At 55.4% G+C, this 16,121-nt stretch overlaps 1 protein-coding gene across 3 annotated transcripts in view; it reads left to right on the top strand.

The window, feature by feature from the left end:
* The window catches only part of CORO2B (coronin 2B), a 34,708-nt gene extending 23,992 nt beyond the window's left edge, over positions 1 to 10,716 (top strand). For 2 of the 3 annotated variants that reach the window (XM_061446541.1, XM_061446542.1), the window contains 9 exons: positions 3,709 to 3,825; positions 5,467 to 5,616; positions 6,117 to 6,281; positions 7,120 to 7,236; positions 7,321 to 7,425; positions 7,741 to 7,837; positions 8,087 to 8,199; positions 8,819 to 9,145; positions 9,594 to 10,716. In XM_061446541.1, coding sequence (XP_061302525.1) covers positions 3,709 to 3,825; positions 5,467 to 5,616; positions 6,117 to 6,281; positions 7,120 to 7,236; positions 7,321 to 7,425; positions 7,741 to 7,837; positions 8,087 to 8,199; positions 8,819 to 9,145; positions 9,594 to 9,725 — 1,323 coding nt within the window. In that variant the 3' untranslated portion in view covers positions 9,726 to 10,716. The remainder of the gene's footprint in view (positions 1 to 3,708; positions 3,826 to 5,466; positions 5,617 to 6,116; positions 6,282 to 7,119; positions 7,237 to 7,320; positions 7,426 to 7,740; positions 7,838 to 8,086; positions 8,200 to 8,818; positions 9,146 to 9,593) is intronic. The other variant, XM_061446544.1, reaches the window with a different exon arrangement.
* Positions 10,717 to 16,121: the final 5,405 nt, after the last annotated feature.

Here is a 16,121-nt window from a genome sequence, read left to right as displayed (position 1 = left end):
GATGCTCCCCAGCCAGGGGCATGGATGCTGGATGGACGCTGCTGTTGTTTGTGCCAAGGGCTCCACGCACGACTGCTTTGAGGGTAGGAAACGGAAGGGCTGGGGAATGTTCTGGGTTTGGATTTCCAGGGAAGCTGGTGCAAAGCTGGGTTTAGGAAATACATGGAATCCTGGAATGGTTTGGGTTGAAGGGACCTTAAAGCTCATCCAGTTCCAACCCTCTGCCACGGGCAGGGACACCTTCCACTAGAGCAGGTCCCTTACCCACACTCATTCATTCCCTTGCATGGGACACAGGATCGCATCCCCATCAGCAGCTCTGTGATGGGCTCATTCCTAACTCAGGAGCCTCCTTCTAGTTAGGGCAGGTTACACCAGGTCCCCACGTGTGTGCTGCCGGTTCACCTTCCCTTCGGGGGCTGAAACCTGTTGGTGTGACAGAACCTCCACCAGGGCCAGTTTCAGGGCAGGGATGGATGAAGAGCCAGGATCCTGCTCCACCTCCTCCTCCAGCCACCGACAGCATCCCTTTGGCTTGCTCAGAGAGCCTGAATTGTGAGGACTGTGCCCATCAGCAACAGCCTGGCTCGGATCTGAGCTGCCACCTCAGCCCTGGTCCCCAGCCTGCCTCCTGCCAGCTAAATGTGCTTTCTTCCTTGCATTGACCTGGCAGCTTCACCCCAGATGAGCAGCAGTGATCAAAGTGCACATTTCTGACACTATCGAGCAGCTAAAAGGGCATTTTCCTGGTTAAAGCCCCAGATTTGGCTCTTACTGGCTCTATTTTAAATCAGTTCGGGATTCTAGAGGTAAAACCAAGTGACTTTGTGACAGCTTTGCCAGGGTGACCCAAGCCTCCGGCAGCCGGCGGCTCTGGATGATGCTGTGGCCAGAGGGATGGTCCCTTGAGTCCCCCCAGCTCCTCATCCCCTCCAGGAGGCTTTTCTTTGCCTGGGCTCCACCATCAGCACTGCAAACCCCGGAGCATCCCATGGGAAGGGCAGTACATTAAAGCATACATCACCCATGGATTTTAATGCTGCCTTTTACTCGGAGGCAGAGACAGCCCCTTGGGAAGATGCTGTCACACCAGAAGTGGGGCAATGCCCCACAGCACCTCCGGGATCCCCCAGGACACAGATCTCCACGCTGGGAGCCAGTGACCCCCTGGAAAAGCGAGATCCAGGGAGGAGCATGGCCTGACCAAGCACTGAGGGTACATGGGCTGTAACACAAAGGAAATCATTGAAGACAAGCCCTTCGTTGAAATACAAACGAAGCCTTCCCAATGCAGAGCCTAAAAAGCAGATTTCATCCCCCCAGAAGTCAGTTTTCCACTAAACTGAGTTTTCCAAAAGAGATGGAGGGGAAGACTTAGGAAAAGGATGCTTTTCACTGAGAACACCTAATACCTAACCCCAGCATTCCCATGCAGCAACGTCGAAGCTCGGCCTCCAGCACCCCTCCTGTGAATTAATGGGATGCAAAGCACAGTTTGATCAGTTATGACATTAAGTACACCAGCAGACATCGCTTCCCCTTATCCAGCTTTCCCCTTATTTTCCTATTTGCATTAGGATGACATTATTAACTCGCTGTCTGGAGCCGGAATCCGTGGAGCAGCTGGTAAATCCCAGGCGGACAGACCCTTTAACAGCATCAGTTAATGCACAATCACTTTAATTCCAAGCAACCAGTCGACTGATTCCCTTTGCCCAGTAGATTTGATGGGGTTTGTCAAAATCCATTAGGCTTTCAAGAGGACAAAACACACTTTGGTTACACGGGGTAGTTTCTGACCAAGAAATCAAGAGGTTTTGGTTAAAATTAAGTTGAATGCAGCGAGGATGCAGGAGATGCTGCAGCAAGGGATGGTGCAAGAGCAGGGGTGAGTTATGCCTGAGCCCATGGCAAATGGACGAGGAGAAGGAGCCAAATAAAAGAAATACAAAGGAAAACCCATGGGAATAAGGGATTCGTGCTGCAGTTTCCCATTGAGTCACTCTTAAAGGACCTTGCCAGCAGCTGTGCGTTAAGCCGCGGTGAATCCTAATCACTGGATCCCTGATCCCGGGCTAGGAGAAGCTCGGTGACCCAGATTCCATCCCTCCGATGAGAACATGCTGGCCTCCAGCAGCTCCCATGTATTCCATGGCATGGGCCTGAAGGAGCAAACCTTCCAGGCACTTCAGCCCCTCAAAGGCCTCGCTTTGCTGGAGCAATGAGGAGCACTTGATTTGTGTTATGTGGGGACATAACCGCTCCATGGTTCTATGCATCCAGGGGCAGAGGGGAACAATGACCCTGGTACCCCACCAGGGGTGGAGCTGGAGGTGTCCCTTTGCCCACATCCTGAAGGCAGCAAGAGCAGGCACCTATTTTTATCCCTTGAACTCGATCACAAACAACCCATATAACTGAGTCCCCGGTGTTTTAAGGCCAGCCTAGTTCTTATCTTATATATGTGGGTTGTGTCCAAGGGATGACTTAGAGGTGTTGCAGCAATTTAAGCAAGAACTGGCTTTTTGCTCCAATCATAAAGCTTACGGAAAGTGCTTTTAAATCAATGAAATAGGCTTGGGGAGGGTTGTGTTTGCCTGTACTGCTCAGCACCTGGAGTGATGGTTTTCTGCATCTCCATCCCTGCATCGCTGCTCTGAGTTCACTGGAGCTGCCACCAACCATGCATTTGGTGGGTACCCCATCCCTGGAGACATTCAAGCCAGGCTGGATGTGGTTCTGGGCAACCTGATCTGGATGAAGGCGTCCCTGCTCATCGCAGGGGGCTGGAACTGAATGAGCTTCAAGGTCCCTTCCACCCCAACCCATTCTGTGATTCCACGCAGCGCTGCAGCAATTAACAGCCACATCTCCCTGGGAGCTGATGAATCCAAATCAACCTCCCCATCAGCAACAGTGCAGGGGGAGCCCCTGGGCCTCATCCGGCTGCTGGGAGCCCTCCTGCCCGCTGCCCTTGGCTGTGGATGGTAAAGGTGCAGCGTGGTACCCGCAGCATGGCTTTGCTCGTGTTAAGCGGAGCCGGGAGCTCGATGCGGTAGGAGGTCAGTGCTGGAAGGGCCATCAAATATTTAGTGGCTCTGCCGGGCTGACCTACTTTATCCTGCACGTTCCAAGCATGCCAGCACCTCCAGGCTGCGGCACGGAGCCAGCACAGGGGAAGGAAAGGTGATGGGGTGACCTTGCAGGGTCCCTGCAACCCAATGGGGATGGGAGGCTGAGCACTGTCCCCTGCTATGGAGCTCTGCTGGGATGTCAGGACTGGATCATCCCTAAGGATTTCCATCTGTGTGGAAGGATCCCCTCAAGTGGGCTCACGGTTGGGCGATCGGCATCGTTAAACAAGAGGGTTGTGGATCCCAGAGGATTTGTGCTGCAGAGTACACACGCACACCTTGCTCAACACTGCTTCCACAGTTTGGGATGAAAGTACCAGATGCTTCATGCGTGGCCCAATGGGTGATCCACCTGGAGACCCGAGGGTTGGTTTGGAGCCTCTCGAGTCCCTTCCAGCCCTTTTGCCCGTGGTTTCAGATGGAATATCCACAGGGTAAAACCAATGCCTGGCTTGGCTGGGTGTCTCCTCCAGCCAAAAGCCCCATGCCGGGATGTGCTGGGGACCTCGCTCCCCTAACGAGGCTCCAGCCTTGAAAAGACCAAATTTGTCACTTATTTTCCCTCCTTTTACAGACAGGCCGGATCGAACCGAACTACCCCAAAGTCTGTGGCCACCAGGGCAACGTGCTGGACATCAAGTGGAATCCCTTCATTGAGAACATCATCGCGTCATGCTCCGAAGACACCTCGGTGAGCCTTTAACATACACAGCTTAGGCACTGCGGGTAGGGGATGGATCAACCACCTGTGGAGCAGAGAGGGGATAAGAGATTGCTGCAGAGCCACAGGCACAGTCATGGTGCGGGGGCAGCTCCTCTGCTTGTCCCCAGCATCACTTCTCATCCCAACGTTGCTCTTCCTGTGTCCCCCATGCAAATAAGCCATAGAGCTGTGCACAACGAGGGCTTTGCATTTTCCCCAAGCCCAACAGCAATGCTGGTATTGATCCTTCTTGCTCTCATGGACCGCAGGGGCTGTGACAGCTCTCATGGCCTGATCCATCAAGCGATGGGAGCAGAAGGCTGGGGAATGATGAATCAGATCATCTTTATATAGCTGTTAGTTATCTGCATCCTCTTTGTTTTCTGGACCCAAGTCCATCCCAAAGGCTGCATCACAAAGGAAAGAAAGCCTTTGTACAACGGAGATCAGAGACCACTGCCCATTCTGCATGGCAGAAGACAGGGCTTGGGGGGATCCAGCTCTTAACCAGTTACAAACCTGCCTCTCCTGATCCTTAGCGTTTCACTGCATTACCTCCTGATGTCTCATCCTCTCCTGCAGCTCCGTATATTGGCATTTATTATTAGCTGAAAGCTTGTCAAGGAGGATATTGAGTGGGGAAAAGAGATTCAGATCATGGCCATGAATCATGGTGAGCTGTCTCCCAGCTTGAGTCATAACCTTTAGATTCAGTCGCTGGGGAATAGGAAGTGCTGGGAGGGAGGGAGAATACTGGGAAGACTCCATGAGGATCATTAAACCTGGGAAATGAAGTTAACAGCCCCCCTGTCCAATGGTGGGGGGTGTCCCCTCAATGGGGCTCACGGCTCCTGGTGCGACCCCATGCCCATGGTGCTGCTAATGGGCAGGTTCTGCACCTTTGGGTTTCCCCTTCTCCCTTCCAGGAGGTGTAAGGAGTTTCAGGCCAACAGTATCAAGGGGAGGATGCTCAGGTCCCCAGGGAGTCTGAGCTGCAGCAAACAGAGCATTTGGATGCTCTCTGTCACTGTTGGTCCCAGGCTGGGGGCGAGCACAGTGATGCTGCCAACCCATCCTGCTCCAGACTCCTGCTTCCCTCCATACTGCCCTGCACGGAGAGGACAACCTGTGCAGCCTCATCCCTGGGGCATCACTATGGATTTACCCTCTCCAAGGGGGTGATGAGGATTTAATGCTCTCTATTAACGGCTGTGGTTAGATGCTGCCTCCCAGGAGGGGATCGCTCCCATGGGCCACCCGGGTCATGGCTCTGCTTGAAACCCTTCCTGTCGTTATTCCTGTTGTTATCCCCTCCCTGTGAATCTGTATCCACTCAGACTGGTCTGGATAAAGGCATCGGTCCTCTCCCGATGCTCTCCCATGGGATATTTGTCCTTGTGGAACAATTATCACCCTCCCTGTGCTCTCCCCCTGCGGGAGACCAGACCACAGGGGGAGCAGATCAAGCTCAGGACACCCATTAGGGTGCAGGATGACGCTGCTGGTATTGGGGCACTGCAGGGATGCAGCATCTTAGAGCTCCTCTGGGTGGGAGTCAGGGTCATGCTGGGGCTCCCAAACCCATCCTGGTGCCTGAGCCATCCCATCCCATCCCATCCCACCCTGTAGGTGCGGATCTGGGAGATCCCCGAGGGCGGCCTGAAGAGGAACATGACAGAGGCTGTCCTGGAGCTGTACGGGCACAGCCGGCGCGTTGGCCTCGTGGAGTGGCACCCAACCACCAACAACATCCTCTTCAGCGCTGGCTATGACTATAAGGTGAGTCCTGTCCAGCCCCATTCCTGCTGCCCGGGGCTGCCCTTGCAAAGGATTTCCCTGCTCGTGGCATGGGAGGCAGCAGGATCCTGCTCACTGGAATGAAATGACCCAGTGTCTGCAGCAGAAGGAGCCTTCTCGTACCCCATCATAAGAGCAAGGACTCCCTACAGGCCCTTGTCCCAAGCCCCTCTCCAGCTTTCCTGTAGCCCCTTTAGGCACTGGAGCTGCTCTAAGGTCTCTGGATCCCATCCCTTCCCTCCGGCCTGTCCAGCACCACACAGCTCAGTGCCATTGGCAAGCTCATTGAGGGCACAGCACAGCACAAGCAGCAGCTTCAGGGCAGCCCTGGATGGAGGGGAAGGGGCTCAGTGGGTGACGATGGAGTGATTCCAGCCACAACAGGAGGTATCAGGCTGCCCAAAGCAGACGTGGGGCTTGCAGGAGGGGTGGGGGGGTCTCCAGGAGCGGAGACACAAGGATAACGTCCCTGCTTCGCACAGGTCCTCATCTGGAACCTGGATGTGGGGGAGCCAGTGAAGATGATCGATTGCCACAAGGACGTCATCCTCTGCATGTCCTTCAACACGGACGGCAGCCTCCTGGCCACCACTTGCAAGGACAAGAAGCTGCGGGTGGTGGAGCCACGCTCCGGCAGGGTCCTGCAGGTGGGTGATGCGAGAGGCAGGGGAGGGATGGGGCATGGAAACGGGACCCAGGGGAGGAATCACACTGAAATGGGTTAAAATACCTGCGCTCGTGATGGGTTGGTTGGATGGGTCAGGGTTCGTGGGTAACACTGTTGTGGGGAGGGGACGGTCCCATCCCAAGCATAGAATCATAGACTAGTTAGGGTTGGAAAGGACCTTAAGATCATCCAGATCCAACCCCCCTGCCATGGGCAGGGACACCTCACACTAAACCATCTCACCCAAGGCCTCGTCCAGCCTGGCCTTGAACACTGCCAGGGATGGAGCATTCACAACCTTCCTGGGCAACCCATTCCAGTGCCTCACCACCCTCACAGGAAAGAATTTCCTCCTTAGATCCAATCTAAACTTCCCCTGTTTCAGTTTTAACCCGTTACCCCTTGTCCAGCATAGGAACTGGGAGCTTTTACTGATTTAAGGTTGGTGCAGAGTCGTAGAAATTAGGGGATGGTGGCACAGAAAGTGCCTGAAGGGGCCAACAGGAAACCTGGAGAGGGGCTTTGGACAAGGAACAGGCCAAGGGGAATGGCTTGAACCTGCCAGAGGGGAGACTGAGCTGAGCTCTTAGGCAGAAGCTCTTCCCTGTGAGGGTGCTGAGGCGCTGGCACAGGGTGCCCAGAGAAGCTGTGGCTGCCCCATCCCTGGCAGTGTTCAAGGCCAGGTTGGACACAGGGGCTTGGAGCAAGCTGCTCCAGTGGAAGGGGTCCCTGCCCGTGGCAGGGGTTGGAGCTGGAGGAGCTTTAAGTCCCCTTCCAACCCACCCCGTGCCTTGGTTCCATACCTAACACTGTTGCAGGAGGCGAGCTGCAAGAACCACCGCGTGAACCGGGTGGTGTTCCTGGGCAGCACCAAGCGGCTGCTCACCACCGGGGTGTCGCGCTGGAACACGCGGCAGATCGCGCTCTGGGACCAGGTGGGTGCCAGGACCCCCCCCTCCAACCCCAACCCCAGCCCCGGGTCATGGCTGCTCAATAAAGGGCTTTTACCTCTGCTGCAGGAAGACCTGACCATGCCCTTGATAGAGGAAGAGATTGACGGGCTCTCGGGGCTCCTCTTCCCATTCTATGATGCTGACACTCACATGCTGTACCTGGCTGGCAAGGTACGGGCTGTGCATCCCATCCCATCGCTGCGGCACCTCCTGGGGAGGCAAAAGGGCTTCTCTCCGGCGTGGTGGGAGAAGAACCCTCCACGGAGCAGGGCTGTGCTGAGCCCCCAGCAAAGCGTTATGCAGCTCTTTGGCCACTAAAGCCCGGTTTGGAGAGGTGCCCACCGCTGTTGAACGGGTGGTGATGCATCCCTCTGGGTGATGTAGGGCTGCAGCATCCCCAGCTTGTATTCCCCTATGGATGGGGGTTGTTGTCATGGGCTTTAGTCCATCTCACGTGTTCCAAACCATCCCTCTTCCCTGCTCCAGGGTGACGGGAACATCCGCTATTACGAGATCGGCTCGGAAAAGCCCTACCTGAGCTATCTCATGGAGTTTCGCTCCCCAGCCCCACAGAAAGGACTGGGTAAGGATGGAGCTGCTGGTCCTGAATGTGCTGACGAAAGGTGCTTTGTCCTCAATAAAAGCTGCTCATCCCTTTCCTAATGTCCCCGGGGTGACCAAGGTCTGTGCCCCGTGTCCTCAATGTGATGCTAGCAGGGATGGACTCATTGAAGACCTGGAGAGGACGGGTGTTCGGGGTGCTCGGTGCTGGGGAGGCGGATGGGTCCCAGCCGGGTGCAGCACCCCTGGTTATGCCTGTGCCTCCTCGCAGGGGTGATGCCCAAGTACGGGCTGGACGTGTCGGCCTGCGAGGTCTTCAGGTTCTACAAGCTCATCACGCTCAAGGGGCTGATCGAGCCCATCTCCATGATCGTGCCGAGGAGGGTGAGTCCTCTGGGGAGCAAGTTGGGTGGGATGGGGATGATCCCATTGTGCTGCTTCACTCACCGGGCTGCTGGCTGGCCCTGTGGTTCTGATGGGATTCCCAAGGGAGGTTACTCAAGGCTCAATAGGAATGATTTTAGGAATTCCCCATCCCTGGCAGTGCTCAAGGCCAGGTTGGACACAGGGGCTTGGAGCAAGCTGCTCCAGTGGAAGGGGTCCCTGCCCGTGGCAGGGGTTGGAGCTGGGTGAGCTTTGGGGCCCCTCCAACCCAAACCATTCCACGATTCTATGAAATTCCTCTCTGTGTTGCTCCTGGCCTTGCTGCCGTTGCTTTGTCCAAAATCAGCTTGCCGCGTTGGGATGGGTAACCAGGGGCTTGTCTCATGCGAGCTTCGGGGGGTGTTTCTGGTGAAGTATCTCAGAGCTGGAGCAGGGTTTGTTGTTTGCCATCCCGGATTTGCTGGCATTCCTCATCTAAATTAGTGAGGCAAACCCCAGTTCATGGCCTCCCGCTGCCCTGGGTGGAGAGGATTAAGCACAACCACGTGCAGCACATTAGGATGTGCAGCTCAAGCTGAGCAGTCACAAAGGAGGTGCTTTTCTATCCCCCTGTTTGCAGTCAGAGACGTACCAAGAGGACATCTACCCCATGACCCCGGGGACGGAGCCAGCCCTCACCCCGGATGAATGGCTCAGCGGGGTCAACCGAGGTAAAGCCATGGATGCTGTGCTGGGGGGTGACAAGGGATGCAGGATGGGACCGCGGCCGCCCCTGACCTCCTTCCCCCCCCCTCTGCTCCACACAGATCCCATCCTGATATCGCTGAAGGAGGGCTACAAGAAGACATCCAGCATCATCTTTAAGGCCCCGGTGAAGGCGAAGAGGAGCGTCCTTGTGAACGGCATAGACCTCCTGGAGAACGTGCCGCCGCGGACGGAGAATGAGGTAAGGCAGCGTGGGATGGGGATGGGGACAGCCGGGGATGGTCCCTGATGGGATGGGGATGGGCTTCCTGGACAGCCACCGCTCTGCAGGTCCCAAACAGCACCTGGCCACTGTGTTGCCTTGTGGCTTGAAGCCTCCAGCTTCACGTTCACCACAGAGCACCCAAAGGAGCGGTGTTCAGCTCCCAGATGAGTTCTTTTTTACTTAAAACCCTCTGGGAACAACGTATGGAGGCGCTGCGGAGGCATGAAGTCCCGAAAGGAATCTGTATTGCTGGAGCTGAGTTGGCACACTGCATGTGTGGGGTATCCCGATGCTAGAGGGTGATGTATTGAAGCAGATCAAGTTGTGTTGCAGAAGGAGCTGGGTTGTGAAGGAGCTCCGGGGGGGCTGTCAGGAGGGTGAAGCCCCAGAGCCGGTCCCTCCAGCTCCATCCATTCCCTTCCAGCTCCTCCGGATGTTCTTCCGGCAGCAGGACGAGATCCGGCGGCTGAAGGAAGAGCTCTCACAGAAGGACATCCAGGTCCGGCAGCTCCACCTGACCCTCAAGAACCTGCGGAACAACCCCAAGAACAATTAACTTGCAGGGCTGTTTTCTAAACGAACTGCCTCTGTTTATACTCGCTCTTTACTCTCCCTGTATCCACTCACACACCACACGAGCCACAACCAAGTGACCTGCCAAGAGCCCGCAAAGCTAACTGGAAATAACGTCCTCCTCGTCCCGTCTAGCACTAAAACTGCTTTAACCGAGAGCTACTGCATGAGAGGCGGCCGGGGGGGGTCCCCGCCAGCCCCCGGGCCATGAGCTTGGAGTAAGTAGTGGAGCCGCATCCCCTCCGTCGGGATGAGGCGGCACGGGGAGGGCGCGAAGCTTCGTTGCTGTGCGTGTGTTTCCTATGCAAAGACGCGAGGGCGGGCGCAGAACTGGAACAGGGGTGGGAAGGGCTTGGGTCACAAACACAGGGTGGGATGTGGGGACCCTTCCCATGGCAGCGGCGGTGGAACAGCTCCAGCACGGCCGGGTTTGGGCAGGAGCAGCCGGTGAGGGTCACAGCCTGCGGAACGGAGTCGCTCCGCACGTGTGCGTGCATCCATGCACTGGGTCCTTAACCCCCCCCCCCCCGAGAGGCTGGGTTCCCAAACAGAGAGGGGTTTTGCTCCCTCTGACTCTGCAAAGAGGGACTCATCGTCCTCCCGTCCGCTGCCAGTGCCATGGGGAGGGGGACAGATGTCACCCAGCTCACCCCAGGGGTGAGGGTACCCAAGGGATGGATGCAGTGGTGCGGAGCTGTGCGCGGTGGGGTTCAGCACGCCTGTACAATCAGTGTTTTGTGGATGAGCACAGGAATGACACCAAATACTGCTGGTTTACCTATATATATATATATATATATTCACTAAACCCAGTTGCTGAACTGCCCAGCACCACCAGTGTGATGGATTCTCCTCCCCGTTAACTCACCCTGTGCCCGCACCCGCTGCTCCCCCCTCTTTACATGTGCTGTCATTGCCTATTATTTATGCTACCACGGAATAGTGATGAAATAAAATGTTTTCAAGATACCAAACCCTTGCCTGCTCCTTCGTTGCCTTGCCAAGGGCTGGCCCCCACCCGAGAGAGGGTGGTGGCACCTAAAAGGGCATTTTTGGGTGCGCATAGAGGTGGATTCTGCCTCTGCTGCAGCAACTCCCCTGGGCTCCCAGGTCCCCGCAGCATGGATTGATGGTGGCTGGATGCTTGGGTGATGCTGTGGGCTGCACAGGAGTTAGGGGTGAGGCACAAGGAGCACAAGCACTGCCAGGGACGGGGCAGCCACAGCTTCTCTGGGCACCCTGTGCCAGCGCCTCAGCACCCTCACAGCGAAGAGCTTCTGCCTAAGAGCTCAGCTCAGTCTCCCCTCTGGCAGGTTAAAGCCGTTCCCCTTGGCCTGTCCCTGCAGGCCCTACTTAAGAAGTCTGTCCTCATCTTTCTTATAACCCCCCTATGCATAGACTGGCCCCAAATTTGAGGTGGTTCTGCTGCCAGAGCAAGCAAGAAGGCAGCACGAGGGCTGCTCAGACAGAAATAGAGCTTTAAGCTTTATTTCCTCTTTTATTCAGGCACTGAGGACTGTGTTATCACTTGGTGTTGGGTCTGGAGTTTCCTGGTTTTATCCCATCTCATCATGGGAGGAGAAACCACAGCAGAACCACATCTCAGCTGCTTTGTGCAGAGCAGCAGCGGCTCAGCTGAGGTTATCGATGTCTTACGGCCTCAGCCACAGAGGTGCGTTGGGACCTCCTGCACTACATTCTCTCTTGTAAAGGCAGAGCCAAGGTTTCTCCAAAGCCCCTTGAATCAATGCACAATGAGCCCAATGACACCTGGGTGATTCAGAGCCAGTTCCAGCCCTGCAAACAGCAGCACAAACCTGGTGGTGCTGTGGGCGAGGGGATGTCCTGGGCTGGGGATGTAGGATGCTGTCCCCTGGGCTCTGAGTGGGCTGAGGCGGGCAGGGAACAGCAGCCAAACGTGCTCATGGGGCTGCCGAACCCTTTGGGATTCATCCCAAATCAGTGGTGCTCTTCCCAGGGAAAACCCTGGCCCAGGTTCCTGCTGCTCCTCTTGGACCATTCCGCTTGCTCCTGGCTTTCCCAGCGTTTCCTCCTGCATCATCCCCATGCTATTTAAAGCAGAAAAGCCCATTACTGGGGCAATAAATACATCAGATTTTAGCCCTGAACTCCCTGCACTGCTGCAACCTGATGACTTGAGCACAGCACCGGGCCCCATCAGCTGGGTGCAATCCTGCATCGCTGCAGGGACCTGCTGCATCACCCCTGATCCTGGAGCTTTTGGGCTGCTTGGGAACCCTGAGACCTGCTCCAAGCCCTGCCCCATGTCCCTGCCCTATGTCCCTGCCCTTCTGATGAACCTGAGGTTCTGATGTACTTTAGATGCTTCTGGGTACTTTTCAAGGGTCTAAATAAGACCAAGAGGTCTGTAACCTCCTGCTTTTCCCCTCCCATCCTTCCCGCAGACATTCTAGTTCCTTTCAAGCCTCCCCCTTTCCCCTTCCTCCTGCAGAGCCCCCCCATGCTTCCCAGGACCAGCTCCCTCCAGGAGCTTTACCCAGCCTCAGTAATCCACACACATCCAGTTCACCTGCAGCATTTCCCAAGCTGTCCCCATCCAAACCCAGGCTGAGGTCTCACCCTTCCTGTCCTGCCTTTAACTGCAACCACCTCCCATCCCAGCGGGCATCTTCAGGGATAAGGAAAGGAAAAAGGCTCCCAGATCCCAGCTGTCCGCAGCCAACAGCCCCTTCCTCCTTCCAGCCACGGGGTGATTTATCCCCTGCTCTGCTTCTCCCCTCCATGTTCCTGCTGTCCCTCTGTGCTCATCCTTATCAACCTGACCTACTTTCTGCTTCCTGGAGGGCTCCACTTTGTTCGCGGCTCGGCCTCCTCGTACGCTTCTGAGCTGTGGCATCAGTGTTAATTCTCTGCTTTCCAACGTCTTGAACAGATGAAAACACCCCTGAACCTGCAGATGAAGACACAAAATCAGGGCTAAAATGGGCCAAATGCAGAGGAGAAGCCCCTACGGGGGTTGTTTTAATGAAAATGGGAGTTTTCCCATCAGTTTGCTGAGGACGATGCTGGTTCCTCCTTTTTCTGACACACTTAAAACCAAGGGGAGCTTTGCTCTCACAGAACTTGGTTCCAGGCACGCACCCAGGGACCCTCCATGCAAAAAGTATGAAGCATTCTCATGAATTTAGTGCACCTTTAGGAATTCTGCTGCTTTTGGACCTAAATCCCCAAGATCTGGGGATCCCCAGAGACCCGAGGTCTCCAGAATCAACTTTCCCATCCCCTCCCGGAGCCTTTTAAACACAAGAAGGGGAATTTGGTGCAGAAATGGAGCTCCAAAAGGATTTGTGTCTTGGTGAGCGCTGGGTACATGCCACGTGCCCCATCACCCTGCCTGCCTGATGACAGTGCTTGGACATACCTTCGGACAGATGTGGCGCTCCAGATGTTCCACAGCATCCGTCAGGGTTCAGGAGGGAACCACGGTGGCACAGGTCCTTGGTGGTTCCTGAACAGCACTGGGAAACCACACTGATACTAAGCACTTCCAGCAAAGCTGTGGTGCTGGAGCAGGGAGCGCTGGTGCTCCTCATGGAAGGTTGTGCAGGGTGAAGCGCTCGCCCGGTGCTGCCTCTGCTGCCAGCTCCTTTCTCCGCACACGTTTGGCAAGTGCCAAGTGCAATGGCAAAAGAAAACCTCCACAGAGAGAGCTCAAGTCTTGCCAAAAACTTCTTCACCGGGTTTTTATCGGCTCTGGGCAGAAGGAGCAGAATCAGCAGTGACAGCGAGCAGCTGACAGCAGAGAAGTCACACGGTGACGTTCTTGGAACCGAGTGAGAATCACAGAATCCCAAATTGGTTTGGGTTAGAAGGGACCTCAAAGCCCACCCAGCTCCAACCCCTGCCATGGCAGGGACCCCTTCCACTGGAGCAGCTTGCTCCAACCCCTGTGTCCAACCTGGCCTTGAGCACTGCCAGGGATGGGGCAGCCACAGCTTCTCTGGGCACCCTGTGCCAGCGCCTCAGCACCCTCACAGCAAAGAGCTTCTGCCTAAGAGCTCAGCTCAGTCTCCCCTCGGGCAGGTTAAAGCCATTCCCCTTGGCCTGTCCCTACAGACCCTTGTCCCAAGCCCCTCTCCAGGTTTCCTGTAGGCACTGGAGCTGCTCGGAGGGATCCGAATCCTCCCTCTGTGGTTCGTGCAGTGAATCAGGGCACGGCTGCTGCCTGCGAGGAGGATGAGGGCTGCTGCGAGCGAAGCTGTGGGCTGTGCAGGGCCATTGCTTCTCTTGCAGGAAGCGCTGTCATTGCAGCAGGGAGGAGGAGAGCTTTCGAGATGGAGGTGGGAGGAATTATTTGCATGAGCAGGAGAGAGCAGCAAGCTGGGACACGGAGGGAGAGCAGCGCTGCCTGCCCTGGCCTCTCTGGGCACAGGGAAAGCATCACGGGGCCTTGTCTCAGGTGTATCAGCACACTGACTTCAGTAACAAAGGCCGATGTGACCCCCAGGAAGCTGAGCATCAGGATGAGCTCCACGCAGCTGGATCACTAACCAGGTCTCGTTTTTAAGGACCCTGCAGGGCATTTCTTCCCGTAATGTGGACTGGAAATCCTCAATCACCTCGTTCCTAGGGTGAAGTCTGTAACCACGAGAGATGTCTGCATGTCAGCACGGCATGATTCACTCTTACTGAAACATCAGGTACCTGTAAAGAGAACTGGCAGAGGTTCTTGGTTGAAACAGGAATTGCTCTGCAGAAGACCAGGGCAGTGATTTAACATCCACCAAAGCATGGCAGGGCAGGGCGAGACCCTCCTCTGTCACTAAGCAATCCACTTCAGGTATGGATGGTGGGTTGTTACAACCAGCTGGCACCCCCTTGGGCAAAAGGATGAAGGAACAGCTTTTCCCATCACAAATTCCTGAGTTTTAAGGATATACCATTTAAACTAGTGGTGGGGACCTGCTGCAGAGCCCAGCCTTGGCTTACCAGAGCCAGGAGCCATCTCTTCCTGCATAACTGGATAATGCTGACAATGATTTGGGCTTAGGAAGCGCTCCTGACCTTCAGCAGCACCCCAGCTCTTGCTCTAAGCACCAAAACCAGCTCAGGTACAAGAAAGCATCATCAAATCAACCAAGGAGAAGCCATCCCTGAGGTGCCAAAATGCAAACACCCAGGCCATTATGCTGTTAAGACTATATAGATTTGCAGTGCCCATACATTCAGCTTGGCACATAACAGCTGGGACTGAGAGCATCTTGGTCTCAGCTTGCACACATCGACAGGGAAAGACTCAGCAGGACATTTGAGGCACACTGAGCTTTAGGACAGGTTCAGGACAGCAAGACAAACCAAAGCACCCCAGGAACAAGCTTGTGCCAGCCCCACACTGCAGCACGACCAGGGCTCCTCAAATGACTGCGCAGTTAAAAGGCCAACGGAGAGCAGAAAGAGCAAAGTGACACAAAACCTGGCACCTGAAGGAGCTGCTCTCCCCCATTATTCATTCCTGACACTATTCCTACCTGGGTTTTCCGCTGAACTGTTATAAAACACCGGGGCTTGGGTTTTTTCCAGGAGTTGGGAAGTTGCTAAGCATCGCTGCGAGTTGCCAAGTACCTTCAGCCAGAGCTTACGTATGCAACAGAGCGCTCAGGATAACAAGCCCTTGGTTCTCCGCAGAAGACTGTACTTACATGCTACAAAACATGGGATAACTATGAAATGATCCACACTGGGCAAGCCTCCTGTTTGTTTTCAGTAGCAGAAGTGACTCAGTTTCCCCCTCTCCCAACCCAAGGAGTCAAAGCCTTGCTGTTCATCAGGTACCTGCCATGCCTCTTCCCCCTCTCTCATCATTCAGGTGGATTCGGGCTCCAGCAGAGCTGAACAGGGAGCAGGACTCTGCTTCACAAGCAGCAAATACCATGCATGGATACGTCTCTGGGATGTGGAGAGGCTCATCGTGCAGGAAAAGCCAGCTCCAGTCCCTGCGGATGCCTTCTAAGAGCTACAGATCTTCAAACTGCACTTCCCAGAAAACTGAGTTTCCCAGGATAGAGCCAAACTGCATCTTCGGCCAAGCTGGTTTAGTGACACAAGGGCTCTGTCTGGGCTGCAGCTGGAAGGCTGCTGGCCCTGCCCCTGCCTTACACAGGGCTGGTGGCTGCTGTTTGCTTTGCAGGAGAATCCTGGAATGCTTTTTGTTGGAAGGGACCTTAAAGCTCCTCCAGTTCCAACCCCTGCCACGGGCAGGGACCCCTTCCACTGGAGCAGCTTGCTCCAAGCCCCTGTGTCCAACCTGGCCTTGAGCACTGCCAGGGATGGGGCAGCCACAGCTTCTCTGGGCGCCCTGTGCCAGCGCCTCAGCACCCTCACAGGGAAGAGCTTTCTC

Source organism: Pezoporus flaviventris, unplaced genomic scaffold (genome assembly GCF_033815535.1).
Source record: "Pezoporus flaviventris isolate CSIRO_AGI_PZ_B2104156 unplaced genomic scaffold, CSIRO_AGI_Pfla_v1 ptg000006l, whole genome shotgun sequence".
Classification (NCBI taxonomy): Eukaryota; Metazoa; Chordata; class Aves; order Psittaciformes; family Psittacidae; genus Pezoporus; species Pezoporus flaviventris.
The sequence above is the reverse complement of the archived record's forward strand: the minus strand, read 5'-3'. Positions and strand labels throughout refer to the sequence as shown.